The sequence below is a fragment of the Colletotrichum orchidophilum genome, assembly GCF_001831195.1.
Source record: "Colletotrichum orchidophilum strain IMI 309357 chromosome Unknown Scaffold_68.1, whole genome shotgun sequence".
NCBI classification, from domain to species: Eukaryota; Fungi; Ascomycota; class Sordariomycetes; order Glomerellales; family Glomerellaceae; genus Colletotrichum; species Colletotrichum orchidophilum.
Genome location: NW_019173024.1, coordinates 77,566 through 93,311, shown reverse-complemented (window position 1 = coordinate 93,311; position 15,746 = coordinate 77,566). Strand labels below are relative to the sequence as shown.

Below are 15,746 nucleotides of genomic sequence, written 5' to 3'. Positions count from 1 at the left end.
ATGCAGCAGTGGCAAGTCGGCCCCGTGCCGGAGTACATCTACTCCAACTCCACCCACCAGCCTAGCGACATGCAGTAAGTACCTCCTCCACCCTGTACCCCTCGATCACTACCTACGTTCCCCGTGCCCAAAGTCACTCTCCTTCTCCCCCGTCCCGTCCCGTTCTCCTTCCATCCTCCTCGTCCGCCCCGCGAGGCTGCGTACAGACACCTCCCCTCTATCCAGGGGTACATCGATATGTACCTCTGGAATACCTTTTCCCTTCGAGTAACCCCGGCCACACTGTCTGGGCCTGCTCCGCGGCGTAAAAGAGGGTGTAACAAGCAACAACAACAATAACATGACCCTCCTCTCCGCCGTCGATGCATTCTCACACACGACCTCACGAGAGTCGTGTCCATTCGCCATGCTGATCCCGTCGGAAGGAAACTCTACTGACAGTCCATCATAGTCCTCAACACCCCTATCAGCAGGACATGTCTCGTCGGGACCAGCACCCACAGTTCCAATACGGAGCGCCGCCTCATCAGAGCCCGGCACCTCAGCATCACCAGCCCACCCCGGTGCAGCCTCCGATGACTGTGCCCCAGCCGCCTCAGCCTCCGCAGGCCCAACCTCACCCTCAGCAGCAGCAACAGCACCACCAGCAGCAGCAGCAGCATCACCAGCAGCAACAGCAGCAGCATGCGGTACAGCCCCCGCCCCAGCCGGCGCCGCAACCCCAGAGGAACCGCAAGCGTCCGGCTCCGGCCCCGGCTCAACAGGCCCCGCCGGTCGTCACTAGCGCCCCTCCCATGCCGCCTGCTCCCGTAGCGCCCACCGCCACACCCATCCCGCCACCCCAGATCAACCCTCCGGTTGCTGCTCCCCCTCCTCAGGCTCAACCCGCCTCAACGGAAGACGCCAACGCTCAGGCTCCTCAACCTCCCCCGGCCAAGAAGAGCCGCACAAATACCCCCTGGACCCCGGCCGAAGAGCTTCGCCTGAAGCAGATGAGAGATGCCGGCAGCAGCTGGGCTGAGATTGCCAAGGTTCGTCTTGTCTACCTACTACCCGCCTCTTTTCAATGACAGCACCCACTGACACCGCGTAGACTTTCCCTACTCGCACTGAGGGTAGTGTGAAGAAGCACTGGTACAAGGACATGCACTACGCAGAGTTCGCGGAAGACGAGGTTCGTAGCAGATGCTCCTGAGGGGTATTTCTTGTCAAAATTGCTAACAAGTCGCAGAGCCAAGCACTCCTTAATGCCATCAAGGAGTACGAAAACAACAAGTGGAAGGTCATCGGGCAAAAGGTCGGCAAGCCCGCCAAGGCTTGCGAACAGTACGCCAAGGAGCACTTTCCCGGTATGCCCTCTCTCAACATCACGTCGGTACGGCCGCACCCACATCAACGATACTAAATGATTCGTAGACCTCTACGCCAAGCCGACCAACCGGTAGAGGAACCTCAGCTCATCGGCGGTTCTGAGGATACTCGGGAGATGGGCAACCCTTTGAAACGTGGCGCTGGGAGTGTCTCGACGCGTTGGGATATACCAATTGTGTTTCTTCTGTCTCGTTCTGACGATCACAACGACCTGGATTCGGAAAAGACGATTCCCCCTGTGCACTTTTTAATTTTTTTCTTCGGTTTTTTCATTTGGAGGCTCGACTTTAATTACTTTTTGACCGCGTCCCATCTCGACGTCTTCGGCATGGCCTCCCTCGGTCGACAACTCGCGGCGGATATGGGAGGTGGCCTTTTGGGATTGCTGGCCCTTCGTATATGACGGTCGCCCTGGGTTAGGGCTTGCCTGTCATCAGTGTGCTCTGAATTTCATAGCGCAACACGAAAAGGAAGTTGAGTGATGGCGGGTGTCATACCCGTTCGAGAGATGGTCTGCGCGTGCTCATGTATGCGGAAGGACCTTCGATGTGGTATTGATGTTTGCGAAGCATTTCCAAAAAGGGAAACCTCTCTTTATCTCATGGCTTACCCAGAGGAGATGAGGACATAATGATGCGTGGACGAATCGTCCATCGAGGGTGGTCGCGAAAGTCTAGGGACAACTTCACACAAAACTGGTTCGCTTGGGACGGTGTCATTGGAAGGATGGAAAGAGGGATCGGTACCGGGATTGTGAGATTGTTCGATTGTTCGATTCATGATTTGTCTATACCCTTTAGTGAGAGAATCGTGTTTTGTTGTCGGGTCTAGAAGAGACTTGGTGAACATATATCCCGTATGATGAGTGATTGAGGACAACGGTTATTGAGACAACTTAATGTGATTTAATGAGCCGGGTTCTTACTATAAGGGTGCCATCGCCCTTGGGGGTGAGGTATGGTGAGCAGAAGTGTTGAAAATGACAAGGAGACTAGACAATATACAGACTGTTATCCAAATTCATTAACGTGACCTATTTAGTTTTCGAAAAGCGAACAGTGATGTTCTCCAAGGTCAAAGTGACGCCAATCTGAAGATGTTGCGGGTGGTGAGGATGATTTGCCTTGGATATCGAATTGTGAGCAGCTGCCAGACACCACAGGTCAGAATATGCGTACATCCTACGGGCAGCCTCAAGATGGCCGAGTGGTGGAAGACGAGCCCTTTCCCGTCAGGTTGTGTGGTTTTTTGGCAAATGGAGAGGGCGTTTTCCCAAGGGCATTGCTGCCGATATGCTACAAGGTCTCTAGTAACCAATGACGATGGGTACTTGGAAATGAAAATGGGCATTGCTCTAATTGTTGCCAAACACAGTAAACATGTTGAATGTTGAACATTTCACACCAAAAGGTAATAGACGAGATTAAAAAGCAGAGACAGGCAGATACCCGGACGGCGAACTATACATTCAAGCCCTCTTCAAGGTCAGCATATGCCATTAAAGATATATGAGTGCATCGACGGCCGCCCTCTTCGTCTATGACGATGCTCAAGATTCGTCATGGATCATGGCTGTGTTCAGGGTGGTTTCTGTACTCGTCAGCTTGATCTTGACCATCTCGTCCGCTTCGCCGCTGAAGAGTATCATTTGCTTTCCGGAATAGTTTAATATGCCGTGTGTGGCATCAGTGCGGCTGAAAATAGTAATCTTGCGACGAAATGATTCTCCTTGCTTTTGACATTGAGTGGTGTGGGCGTGGCCGATGTATTCACTCTATCCAAAATAGCAAGTCGTGGCTTAACATTCTGTAGCTGCTAGGTATATCATCCTCGTCACCGGTGAACTCTTGACAATGATCCAGACCAAAGGACGAAACAGGCGAAATGATGTATTTTCCTACACTGTCTTATTCAAGGGGATGATCCTGGAGAGGGCAAGGGTTTCCATTCAACATGCTTATCCAAGCATTTTGGCAGCCGAACGACTCAGCCAGAAGCTTTTCGATGCTGTGCTCTGGGCTGCTGTGGTCCGTTCATTGCTGACATACTTGTTGATATATCTGTCAGCGTGCGATTGATTTGAAGAGAGACTCGTGATCAAGGCCAGACATTGGCCGCGGCGAGAATCATGCAATGACTACGAGTTTCTCTGGGTGGCTCGTGATGAGCAAACTGGAAGTTGTGGGGGGCACTCATCGATCGAGGCACGTAACCGCGGTTCTGTCAATCATGCATTTTTTCCCTTTTCAATAACCTCAATCTTAGCACACGACGAATCTCTGTTCTTTTTGGCAACACAAGCTTCTCACATGACACAAAGGAAACGAACGGCCGGGCAACCCTGGCGACTGGAGCACTGACGGGTGCGCGATCTTGCGGCTGTCGCCGGTCAGACGCCTCGTGTCACATGAGCACGACAGGCGTTTTGTCAGGCAAGCCAGGGGGTTCCGCGGTTGTCGTCCGCTTATGGGAGGACGGACGCAAGGCGTGCCACGGCGGGCAATGATTGGGCTACCCCACATTCGCTACGAAGTTTTGAGACTCGAGCATCCAGGTTGTCTTTTTGTTATTGTGTGTTTATACAGATGAGTGTTGTTTTGTTCCGTTATTGAACTCGTTTACGGATAAGACGGCGAGAGGAGACTTTTGTTGTTTGTGATGTCCGTGGCATGTGGCGTTTGGCGGGAGTCAAAGAATGTGGTAAATAAACAATAGTAGACAATGAAATGTGCCAACGGTGGAAGAAACGGGGTTATTCAGCGATGTCTGACGGTTTCAAGTCGACGGCTCAGATTCGACAATTGACGGATGGCTTGTTAGTGCTTGATCCTACCTTAGGCTGCCGCGCAGTACCCGTCAATGAAGCGTCAAGCGCCAATGTATTTAGTTGTGTGCAACGATGCAACCCAAAGCCATAGGTAGCTACAAAGGATGCAGTGACACACACACACACACACACGGGGCCAGCATGCTGCATCGGTTGCCTGACAGGCGACATGTTCGCAGCCAGTGGCGGCCTGGCAGGTGGACGATCAATGGGCGACGTTGAGAGGCACAGAGGAGAGGAATGGTTTCTGTGGTCCCATGCCCCGTGCACCGGGAGCACAGAGCACTCGGGGCGAAAATCACTGCAGAGTGAGACTTAATCGAATTGAAAAAGTGGACGGCCGAGGGAAAGCCCGGGGGGGAGGGGGCAAGCACGGGGATTGATGCCGTGATCTTCCAACCTTGGTGCTTTGGTGAGAAAGGTATTGGACCGATGATTCGGGGCTAAGCCCAAAAGGGGACAAGAGGCATTGAAGAGTGGTCCATAAGTGGACAGAAAATCATGATCTGGGAACCCACCAAGAGAGGGATGGGCAGGTGGCGATTGGACCAATACGAGGAGAAGCTGCACTCCAGTTCTTGTTTCCCCCGTACCTATTTCTTTTTCAAGGTTTCCTCATGAAGGGAGGCACATGGTCAGGGCAAGGGTCGGGCTCTAACCGGCTTTGCGGCTTGACTACCCAAATGAACCCGCGCTTGACCCGATGGGGCAACGAAGAGCGGCTTCGTTGCCCCACTCGTGTCCATTGGTCTGCAGCGGATAGGTTGAAGGACGAGGAGAGGCCTGGAGAATCCAACAATCCTCCCTGGCGTGCCACTGAGAGACCCTAAGAAGAACTGGAGACCGTCTGGTCAGTAATGGACAGGAGAGCAGACCGAAAGGGGGAAGCAGCAAAGCACAGCCGACTGTAAGGCATGGTGAATGGAGAGAGGTGGGAAGAAGGTGGTGAGATGCTGATGGATGTTGTAGACTTGCAGTTGTATTGGTACGAATACACATAATAAGGTAAGGTAAGGTAAGGTAGGATACAGAGGCGCAGCATCCGTCTAAGCGTAAACCAGGTAAGCGTAACTGCCTCGCCCTTTCTACCTGGCTTTATGTAGGCTTGTAGGCAGGCACCAGGTACCTACTAGCCAATACCCAAGCGTGCTAAGGTGCCCAAGAGCAAGGAGGCACGCTAAGATGTAGTCGTCGTGGGAGGAACAGTGAGCAGCGAGCGCTTGCCTCCTGGTTTGACTTCCCGTGCATTCCCACTACTCCCGCCCTCCCCATCCCTTCCCCCAAATTAATTCTCGCGGCCTTGGCTTTTCCCTCGAGTCAACCCTTCTCTTACGCACCCGTCTCTCATCCGCCGTGGTCTTCACTCGTTCTTGACCCGGGCTTCTCCTTGTAATTACTACTACCATCGCTTAATACTCTTTTCTGCACGTCCGTCCAGAAACAAACCTTCGTTCTACCCATAGACGAACCCTACTACCTCTGTCGTCCGAACGCCCTCGTTTCGTCCCGAACTGACGTCGACTCGAGTCAATCACGAAGCCGGGATCCCCAGATTATCAGCCAAACTCTGTTTTTAATCCTCCGATATCTAAACTCCAATATCGCATCCGACCCGATCCTTCGGACGAGACTTGTACCACGATAATTCGGGCTTGTCAGGGACAGATACACAAGTCATCAGACACCCGAATTCCTCTCCGTCGCGGCAGTAAACACACCCGACCGTATCCCACTGTCGCCCGCGGACGGCCAAAAACCAACAGATCCCAATCGACCTTGAGCTTCAGTCGTAAGAACAACATTGGCCTCTTCTCGAAAAGTTACTTCCGGGTCTCGAGCGTCTCTTGTCCTCTTCCTCCGTCGTAACACTGTAACACGAACCCAGTCACCACACGCACTCGCTCCAAAATGTTGTCGGTTCTTCCCATGGGTCTTGCCCTCCTTGGTGCCACCACCGTCCTCGCCCAGACGCCCCCCTCGTGCTCCCTCACTCAGAAGTGCCCCGAGAGCGCACCATGCTGTTCCCGTAAGTTGCCACAGTCCGGAATTATCCACGATACCCGAGTCTCTAATGATCGCAGAATATGGCCAGTGCGGTACCGGTGCCTTCTGCCTCGGCGGTTGTGATCCCCGAATGTCCTTCTCCCTCGACGCCTGCGTCCCCGCCCCCGTCTGCCAGGACAAGAAGATGCCCATGAACTCGCTAGACAAAATTGTTGATATCAGCAAGTACTACGGCGACCCAAGCAAGGCCGACTGGATATCCCAGGGTGAGCCTGCGCTGTACAATAACGAGGCTGTTCTCCTCACCATGCCTGTCAAGAGTGTTGGAACTGTCCTTGCCACCTCCACCTACCTCTGGTACGGCAGTGTCTCCGCCACGATCAGGACCTCGCGTGGTCCCGGTGTCGTAACGGCCTTCATCTTGTACGGTGACGTCAAGGACGAGATCGACTACGAGTGGGTCGGTGCCGACCTGGAGATGTCCCAGACCAACTATTACTTCCAGGGTATCCCCAAGTGTAAGTCTTGCAAACACCAAAGTGAACTCATTTGCTGTGCTGACCATCACTAAGACGATCAATCTGGCAACATCTCCCTCTCCGACACATTCAACAACTGGCACACGTACGAGATTGAGTGGACTCCCGATGAAATCAGGTGGATGGTGGATGGCCAAGTTGGCCGAACCAAGAAGCGCTCCGACACATGGAACGCGACAGCCCAGCAGTGGGATTACCCGCAGACGCCCGCCCGTGTTCAGCTGTCCATCTGGCCAGGTGGTGCCGCCACCAACGCCAAGGGCACCATTGACTGGGCCGGTGGCCCCATCAACTGGGAGCACGAGGACATCAAGAACAATGGATACTTCTATGCCATGGTCAAGGACGTCGAGATCAACTGCTACAATGCCAAGAGCGGTCCCGGCACGAACAGCAAGAAGAGTTATTACTATAACAACATCAAGGCCACCAATGACACTGTTGTGGATAGCGACAAGGACACCATTTTGAAGAGTTTCCTCGGCACCGGTCTCGACATGAACGCAGGTGCCTCATCGGCTTCCGGCACTGCGGCGCAGCCTACGGCCTCAGCGGCCACCATTCCGGGTGGCAGCAGCTCTGGCACGGGTAATGACCACAGCGACAGCGGTAGCAGCTCCTCCGGCTCGGGCTCGGGCTCGGGCTCTTCTGGATCTGGCTCGGGCTCTGGTGATTCGTCGGGCTCCGGTTCCGGCAGCAGCAGTGGTTGCGGCACCAACGGCTTCTCGCAAGACTGCAGTAGCGGTAGCGGTAGCGGTAGCTCGAAGAGTGAAGGCTTCCGCCGCGAGTCCTCGTTCGGCGCCAGCGCCTTTGCCGCACTTGTGGCTGCTTCTGCTCTCTTCTGGCTGTGAAGCAGAAACTGACTACAGCGTGGCTTTGGGGTTTAAAAGGTTTAATGGATAACGTGATAGCACTTGCTTAGTTTCGATTCGGGCTACTTGTACGTAATGAGAGCATTTTTCTTTGAAGCATGTTTCATGAAGGCATTTTGGGGTAACGGCGCTTGCCGTCCATTCATTTAGTAAGGGGATTGGGGCAACTGTATTGCATATGCAGGCGGCCGTTTGCGAGCTTTGATTTCAAAGCCGGTGTCTGTATATAGGACAAAGATGCGCAATAAAGACAGTGTGAAATTCGATGCCAACTGTACGCGATCATGTCATATCATGGCTTGAACGAGGTTGAACACGTGAAGACAATGTTGGCCGGGTCAGCCTCCATCGAGAAAAGGATGACTGCAGGGCGGGTATGGATGGTTCATCACAAACACAATGCTGACATGGTAGCATTCAGTGAGAGGGGTCGTTGGAGGTACACGGCAGATGCCGTAGCATCGGAGATGAGGCCGAACGGCTGCCGGGAACGCATCGGCGATCAAAGGCCGAGCGAGACGGACGGGCGACGATGGGAGCCAAAGAGACAGAGGACCGGGGGTTGAGCATTTCGTTCTAGGCATCCGAGGCGGTGTGAGATTTCACCTGGGATGCATCTGGGATGTATGCTTGGAAGTTGGGCGAGACGTGGTTGTCAGACGTATTGATGCGGCGCGGGGAGAGAGGCCGAGTATTTGGCTGTTGATGATGTGTCGAATCTTTGATGGGCCGACGGGCGACGGGCGACGACGAGCATAGGCGACGAAAAATGACGAGCGAGACGTGGGACGAATGAGAGGATGAAAGAGTGTTTCGCGAGGCGACGAGTTTGGCGAGTTGGAGCGAAAGACGCGAGCTGAGCCACGAGCTTGGCTGTTAATTGTGCCGTCGGGGGAATTCTAGGCTGAAGTGGGTTCGTTTGTCAGTGTTAGTGGTAGCCGTCCACAAACGCTTGAAGAAGCGGCGTAAGATAACTGGTGCTAACAAACGCCAATAACCATACCGGTCATGACAGGGATGGGCGATGCTGCACGGCGGGGATGCGGATCCTGTAAGCCACGAAGTAGGGGTGATCCTGCCGATCACATCGAGGTTGCAGCAAGGGCTGAATGTGAGTTCCGCCTTTTTCGATTACCTTGCGGACCAACGTGCTCTCTAATTTGTACCGACCGCGCAACGTCGTGTCTTCGTTGTTGGTTCGATTCGTTAGGACGCGCCTGTTTGAGTGCGATGCGGAAGACGGAGGTCGCGGCGCGCGGGCCTGGGAGTCTGGGGCACACAGCCTGCATCTTACCTACCTTGGCTGGTAGGCAGAGAGACAGCATGGATGCGGTGTTTGCTTTCTTTTGCTGGTGAGTTTTCAATGCGATGCTCCGTCCTGCAGACGGGCTGCATGTCTGCCCGGCCTGGGACGGAGGTTGGATGCATATAAGGCTGGGCAGGCTCGCTGTTGGGAGAGGAAAGAGTTGAACATCATCATCATCCTACTCCTTGGCGGCATCAAGCTTTCACTTGACTTTTAGTCCATCCTACTCGAACAACCAAGTCCAATCGTATTCATTGATATCACTCATCCCCTTCCCTTGGCGGTAACATCACTTGCACTTGGCACCACTATCAAAGCATATACCAACCACAACCTCACGCTCTCCTCCCCTACTTTGGGCCACAGAACCACAAACACGACACTACATCATCATGTCCGGAATCAAGACCATCGCCTTCTTCGGCGCCTCGGGCGGCTGCGGCATGGCGGCCCTCAAGCACAGCCTCGAGGCCGGCTACGTCTGCATCGCCCTGTGCCGCAACCCGACAAAGATGACGGACGTCCTCCCCGAGGCCCAGAACCCGAACTTGGTGGTGAAGAAGGGCAACGCCCACAGCGTCGACGATGTGGCCGCCTGCCTCGTCAACCCCACCGACCCGACACGTCTCGTCGACGCTGTGAGCTTCAGTATCGGCAGCCCGCTCAACCTGGCCAAGATGACGGTCGAGGACCCGGACGTGTGCAAGAATGGCGCCGCGGCGCTGCTGGGCGCTCTCGAGAAGCTGCGCGGCCAGGGCGTGACGGGGAAGCCGAGGCTGGCCATCATCTCGACGACGGGCATCTCGGACCACGCGCGGGACGTGCCGCTGATGCAGGTGCCCATGTACCACGTTCTCCTCAAGGCGCCGCACGCCGACAAGAGGGTCATGGAGCAGAGGATCGTGGCGAGCGACGAGATCTTCACCTTTATCCGTCCAGCGTTTTTGTCCGACGGTGCGCAGCCCGAGAAGCGGATCCGGACGGGCATCGAGGATCCCAAGACCGGGGTCCAGACCAAGGCTATCGGGTACGGCATCTCCAGGGAGGACGTGGGACGGTGGATCTTTGAGGAGATTTTCAAATCGGGCGGTCCGAATTACCTGAGGAAGGCTGTTACCATTACCTGGTGAGGTGAAGCTGTGGGGCATGCGTCATGAGGGAGTGAGCGAGTGAGTGGGCGTGTGAGAGAGAGAAATGTAGATTGGCGCGACGAGAGATCCGGGCGTTTATGTCTTTCTGCTTTGAATACCTAATGGACCTCGGAGTCTTGATACCCATGACTGCCGGGTTTCTTCTGCAATACTTTATAGACATGACCTGGGACTGAATGCTTGAATCTATATCATTTCTTCCCTATGGAATTCTTGAGTCAGCATTTTGTTGCTGAAGATTGTGACCATCTCATAACTCGTAAACTCCGACCCTTTCGAATGTTGACTTAGACCTGAAATACCTTTTGCGCTCGTTCCAGATGCTAGTCTCCACAGGATCGAGGTCTTTTGAAGGGTATCTTTGTGACATGCTTGATTAGGTTCAATTCCAGCTCATCAGCAATTGTAGAGATTTCAATAACCTTCAGGTAACGTGAAATGCAGGTGATAGGAGATCCACCGCACTCATCAGTCTTTGAACCGTTGATCGGCTACGTATGATGCTAGGCCTCAAGTGTTCTTGTAGACTGCGCATCTCACAGCCCAGCCCCCCAAACCTCCCAACCAGGAGAGAATGGGCCATGTCGAGATGGCGCCAGCCAAGGCCTGGTGCCACAACCAATAGTGGTCAAGAACATGATTTCAGCCAATGCCATCGCAACAAGCCCTTTGATCCAGAAGCAAGCTCGACAGTCTCTGGCACTCAGGATGCGATGACCACTGGATCAGCCTTCACCCCCGCGCTCCACTGCAGTGCTAGTGCTGAGCTTGGTACGTCCATGGCAGTTCCATGCATCTCGAGCTATTTCACCATCCCATCTCACTTTCTGGTTGGATGCGGATGCGCATGTCGTCTCCAGCCGCCTCGTCTCGATGGTCTGTGGTTAGTTCTCCAAGCGCAGCCACGCCGAGAATACCTACCTAGGAAAAGGCACGTCAACGGCGTCTGAAAGAGTACGTACCGGCACTTGCTGGTGAGTCCACACCGGTACGTACTGTAACGGCCGGCCACCTGGCGGCATGTTGATAAAAGTCGTATGCGGTTCTTCCTTTCCTTACCATTGCCGTCCGATAAAGTGCGCAAATTGCAATGATGCGACAGGGTAAGAGACGAGGATTCTCAATCCCGCCTCCAGTTTCTCCTAAATAAGGATGACAAGGAATAGCAAAGTATAATTTAGGGTAGCTGAAATAAAGGCCGGGTGGGGAGCGGGCGAACATGGTCCCAACTGAGTCTCCCGCTCAAAAGTATGGAAATGCCCAGAATGTTTCTCGCCCAACCCTCTGCGGCCAAGGACGGGTGAACTTGTTTCGAAACACCGCCCCCACTCAGCCCCTCCCAACCGGCGACCAACCGCAGCGCCTGAAGGACGTGACGTTCCCGTTTGGTAACTTGGGTTGCCTCTGGCGTTCCGTGGCCATTTGGCCCCTGTTTCATCGGTAGTGGTCGTAACCTAAGGTAGTGAGTAAGGTAGCGCACGGCAGAGCAGACGATCCGGAGTTGGGTCATTGGGTAGCCGAATTTGGTCCGGCCTGGAGATCATGAGGCTCCCTGGATGATGGATGAAGACCCATCTGTTCACAAATCAATTAGCGAGAGTCTGTCCTGCTGTGGCTGCCCGCTCAAAGGCGCGGTTTATGGCTGGGCGCAATGACAGGATCCAATCCCCGTTGACTGTCGGACGACACGTCGGAGTCGAGTCGGATCTGACTGGACTTGACTGACGCTGGATCCCCACGGGCTCATGCTTACTACCTGCGTCCATGTGGTTTGAGGAATCATAGGCATCTCAGCAAACATGCAGCGTATCCCTCACTCCCCAGATAACGTCTACCTCTCATCTATCGTTTTTTTTTTCCTTTTTTTTCCCCAATTTTGGCGGCTGGCGGCTGGCGGCTGAGGCTCCAGTCGAATAGTGATTGCAAATTGTCCATATGTAGGGAGGTGTCCTGCGGCTTCTTGGGGGCTCTGTAGGCCTGGCGAGTAAGTTGTGCAACAGACCCAACCAACAGCCGGTCACCTCGCCATCTTGGGCTCCCCGGCAATCGTTTCCCTGTTATAAGCCGTGACCCTGACATCCCATCCTCCTTCCCGCATCCCTCGCCTTTGCGTCTTTGCTCTCTAGAACAGGACTCTTTGCAAGAAAAGGATTCAATCATGGGGGGTCTGAGACCAATCGAGGCAGTGACACAAACAGATGCAGACATCCATGTATGCAGAGAAAGGGGGGCTTTGTGTGTTTGGTGGTTGTAAGGCTGGCTACCTTACTGCTGGAGCTCCAAGCTGAGTGGACTGGGCTTGCCATCCCATCTCACCCTATCCCTTCCATTCATTCAACTCAGCCATGGCTGGGGGACTGGGTTGGTCAGGATAGTTAATCTGGCAAGCAAGAGTCAGATGCATGGAAATTAGAGTCAAAGACTAGGTGAGGTATGCATGTTCCAACATGAACATGTGTGCATTTACATAAAGCCTCCCCGGACTTCCCTTGCTGTTTGACCAACTTATAAGGTTGCAGCTCCTGCCTCCGCCGTCCTAGGTCTCCCTCCTAAAGTATTATTCGGATGAAATACCAAACTGTTTTATTCACTTCAGCAACAAGAAACCCCTAATTTCTTCACTCAATCAGCCTTGTTCCTTCCTTTGCTGCACATACCAATTAGACAAATTTCAGCACCTGCCTACCTTGACCAGCTGCTACTTCCTTCCACTTCTCAACCACCACTTTTACTTTTACCTCACAACTTTCCCACATCACTCATCTCTTTTTCCCTTCACTCTTCACTCTTCACTCACCACTCTCTACTTTCTTCTACTTCTTCAATCACACACTCTCCATTCTCTACTGCTTTTCCAGCTCACTCGATACCCTCATTCCCCCTTTCTAACTTCACACAAATTCTCACGATGCGCTTCGCCTCCGTTATTGTCATCGCAGCGGCCGCTTCTGCTGCGGTCATTGGCCGTCAGAACGCTCCCGCTGCTAAGGCCAAGCTGCTCCTCGGTGCTCCTACCACCATCTCCGTTGCCGATTACGATGGCAAGTCGTTCAACATCGTGAAGAAGGACACCCAGTCTGGCACCAGTCCCAGCTGGATGGTCTTCAAGGAGCCTAACCTCCTCTACGCCGTCGATGAATATAGCAACGACATCCGTCTCTTCAACGTAAGTCGCCTCTAATTCCCTCTTCAGCAGCCTCTGAATCCCTTTCTACTCGCTGGGGATGAATTTGACTCTTTCCAGTTCGATACAGCTACCAACGAGCTCAAGCTCGCTGTGTCCGCCAAGGGTTCTGCTGGTGTTGTCTCTCTCGAGTTCAACCATGACAAGACTCGCCTCGTCGGCACTTCTTAGTACGTATAAATTACCCTATTCTTTCCCTCCTTTTCCCACGGTACTCAATCAACTAACATCGTTCAGCGGCGAAGGCACTGTGGACGTCTGGGACATCTCTGACGCGAGCACTCTCAAGCGCCTGCACAAGATCAGCCTCGGTGGCACCCTCGGCCCCAACAAGGTCCGCCAGGACAACTCTCGCGCTCATCAGGCTGTTCTCGACCCCTCAGGTCGCTTCTTCGCCATCAACAACCTCGGTACCGACTCCATCGTCATCATCGACTCCAAGGACGACAAGTACGAGATCGTGTCTCGCAACAGTGTCGCTAGAGCTGGCTGCGGCCCACGCCACGGCGCCTGGTACCCTCAGAAGGGAGACGCGCCTACCGCCTACGTTGTCGCCTGTGAGCTCACCAGCACCCTCGAGGTCTTCTCCGTCTCTACCACCAATGGCTCGGCCATCTCCCTCACCCACACCTCGGAGCTGAGCACCTACGGCGCCGCTTTCCCTCCTGCCAACACCACTTCCGCTGCTGCTGGTGAGATTGTCATCTCGGCTGACGGTAAGGACGCCTACGTCTCCAACCGTTTCAGCGGCAACGAGACCGACTCCATCTCCCACTTCAGGATCACCCAGCAGCCGGCCACGGGCGGTTCCAAGTGCAAGGCCAAGGCCGGCGGCATTACTCTCGAGTTCGTTGATCAAGTCTCTTCCGGCGGCCAGGTCCCGCGCATGTTCAGCTTCTCCAAGGACGGCAAGACGCTCTTCTCGACCAACCAGCAGGGCGTTGGAGGCGCTGGCGTGTTGGCGCTCAGCCGTGCCGAGGATACTGGCAGCCTTACCGCTGCCCCCATCGCGTCCGTCCCTGTCGAGGAATTTGGCAAGGTTGGCTCCGGTCCTCAGTTCGTCCAGCAGATCGTCTAAAATCTGGATGGCGTGACGTGTCCGATCATATTCTTTCTGTTTGTATTAAGGGGGTAGTTCTCTACGGCATCGGCTTTGGCGTTTACACGGCCTGGCGTTGGAGAGCGGCAACTATGAGTTGGTGGTACAGACATGAAACCGCTTGTTTGAGGAGGTTTTCGCTGCATTAGATACCAAAGTCATTAGGGTTAGTGACCTCGTTCTCCAAAAGTCTCAAAAATAAGATCTTTCATCTGGGAACATGGCATATATCGCTCGTTTGCTTTGTGTCAATGTGAGGGGTCTGGTGAAGTTGGGTTGCTCTGGGCTCAGATAAGAGTAGAGAAGCGTGTGTAGTCGAGTTTGTCTATCCACAGCAACCTTGAAGGGTCTACCTTGGGTACTATGCAATTGAGCCTAGCGATAGCGTGTGTCCACTGTAGCTTAACGAAGTGCGAATGCGCTACGACGTCAGAAAGGTCGCTAATCGGCTGCGCTACCCGCTAAAGATGCTGATTGATCACTGAAAAACTTTGTCTCCACCTCCAGGTCGGCGTGGTCGGGTAAGAGCCGACAACCACTCTTGTCCTGCGGCGCCCGTCAAACGACGCAAGCCGCTACCGCCGAAAAACAAGGGCCCAGCGAAATCTTGGGCCGGGATTATGAATGAACAAAAGCAATCGACAAAACCAAAGTACGATTATCTCCCAGTTCGCGCTCCCGCCTCTGGTCTCCCGCCGCCATGTCGGACAAAATCACCGGCAAAAATCTATCATACGACACAAATATCCCGCCATTCCTGCGCGCTCTCCAAGCACAGGCGGCAGGAAACGGAGGCCCGGACGAGATTCTCTCGAAAAGACGACGAGCAGGCAAGAAGCGCTCCGACAGTGAGGAGGCAGAGGACGCACCGCTTGTTGTGGATGATGAGGGCAACGTTGTCGATGTACGGGTGGACAAGGATGGCGCTGTGGAGGCGGATGCCTTGAAGAAGGATGAAGAGGAGGGCAAGGAGAAGGATGCCGAGGGAGAGAAGAGAGAGACGGAGAAGATTGCTGGGATTGGGGCGAGTAAGAAGAGGAAGGCTGGCAAGGTTGTCGGCGGTGATGCTAATGAGGATGCTGTCGTCAATAAGAGCGCTGCGAGGGACGAGAAGAACGAGGGCGTTGACGATGGCGCTAAGAAGAAGGCTGGTAAGAAGAAGGGGAAGAAGATCAAGCTTAGTTTCGACCCGGAATGAGGCGTGTCGGGACCAGGGCGAACTTCATCACTATCAAACGCAATGCGGGCGACGAAGAGAAGACGGCCGTTCCGCACAGGAGCGATCCAAACCATGAGAGCCGTGGCTCTTCGTATTGTCTAGGCCGCAGACCATCAAGACGACGACTTGACGATGGCACAAAAGATCCGCACGGGTCAGGAGTCAGGAGACAGA

The 15,746-nt window shown here is 54.1% G+C and overlaps 5 protein-coding genes across 5 annotated transcripts; all 5 read left to right on the top strand.

The window, feature by feature from the left end:
- On the top strand, positions 1-1,445 carry CORC01_08142 (MYB DNA-binding domain-containing protein; the record flags this gene model as incomplete). Its single annotated transcript, XM_022619777.1, has 5 exons — positions 1-74; positions 452-1,031; positions 1,094-1,174; positions 1,232-1,349; positions 1,417-1,445. The coding sequence occupies 5 exons, from the start codon at positions 1-3 to the stop codon at positions 1,443-1,445; spliced, it is 882 nt and encodes a 293-aa protein (XP_022473701.1).
- A 4,661-nt stretch (positions 1,446-6,106) lies between these two features.
- CORC01_08141 (glycosyl hydrolase family 16) lies at positions 6,107-7,592 on the top strand (the record flags this gene model as incomplete). The annotated part of the gene is made up of 3 exons (XM_022619776.1): positions 6,107-6,224; positions 6,280-6,720; positions 6,775-7,592. The coding sequence occupies 3 exons, from the start codon at positions 6,107-6,109 to the stop codon at positions 7,590-7,592; spliced, it is 1,377 nt and encodes a 458-aa protein (XP_022473700.1).
- Positions 7,593-9,311: 1,719 nt separating this feature from the next.
- Positions 9,312-10,049, top strand: CORC01_08140 (uncharacterized protein; the record flags this gene model as incomplete). The annotated part of the gene is made up of 1 exon (XM_022619775.1): positions 9,312-10,049. The coding sequence occupies one exon, from the start codon at positions 9,312-9,314 to the stop codon at positions 10,047-10,049; it is 738 nt and encodes a 245-aa protein (XP_022473699.1).
- Positions 10,050-12,978: 2,929 nt separating this feature from the next.
- On the top strand, positions 12,979-14,332 carry CORC01_08139 (uncharacterized protein; the record flags this gene model as incomplete). Its single annotated transcript, XM_022619774.1, has 3 exons — positions 12,979-13,236; positions 13,315-13,424; positions 13,492-14,332. 3 exons carry the CDS (start codon positions 12,979-12,981, stop codon positions 14,330-14,332), a joined length of 1,209 nt encoding a protein of 402 aa, XP_022473698.1.
- A 721-nt stretch (positions 14,333-15,053) lies between these two features.
- On the top strand, positions 15,054-15,551 carry CORC01_08138 (uncharacterized protein; the record flags this gene model as incomplete). The annotated part of the gene is made up of 1 exon (XM_022619773.1): positions 15,054-15,551. One exon carries the CDS (start codon positions 15,054-15,056, stop codon positions 15,549-15,551), a length of 498 nt encoding a protein of 165 aa, XP_022473697.1.
- Positions 15,552-15,746: the final 195 nt, after the last annotated feature.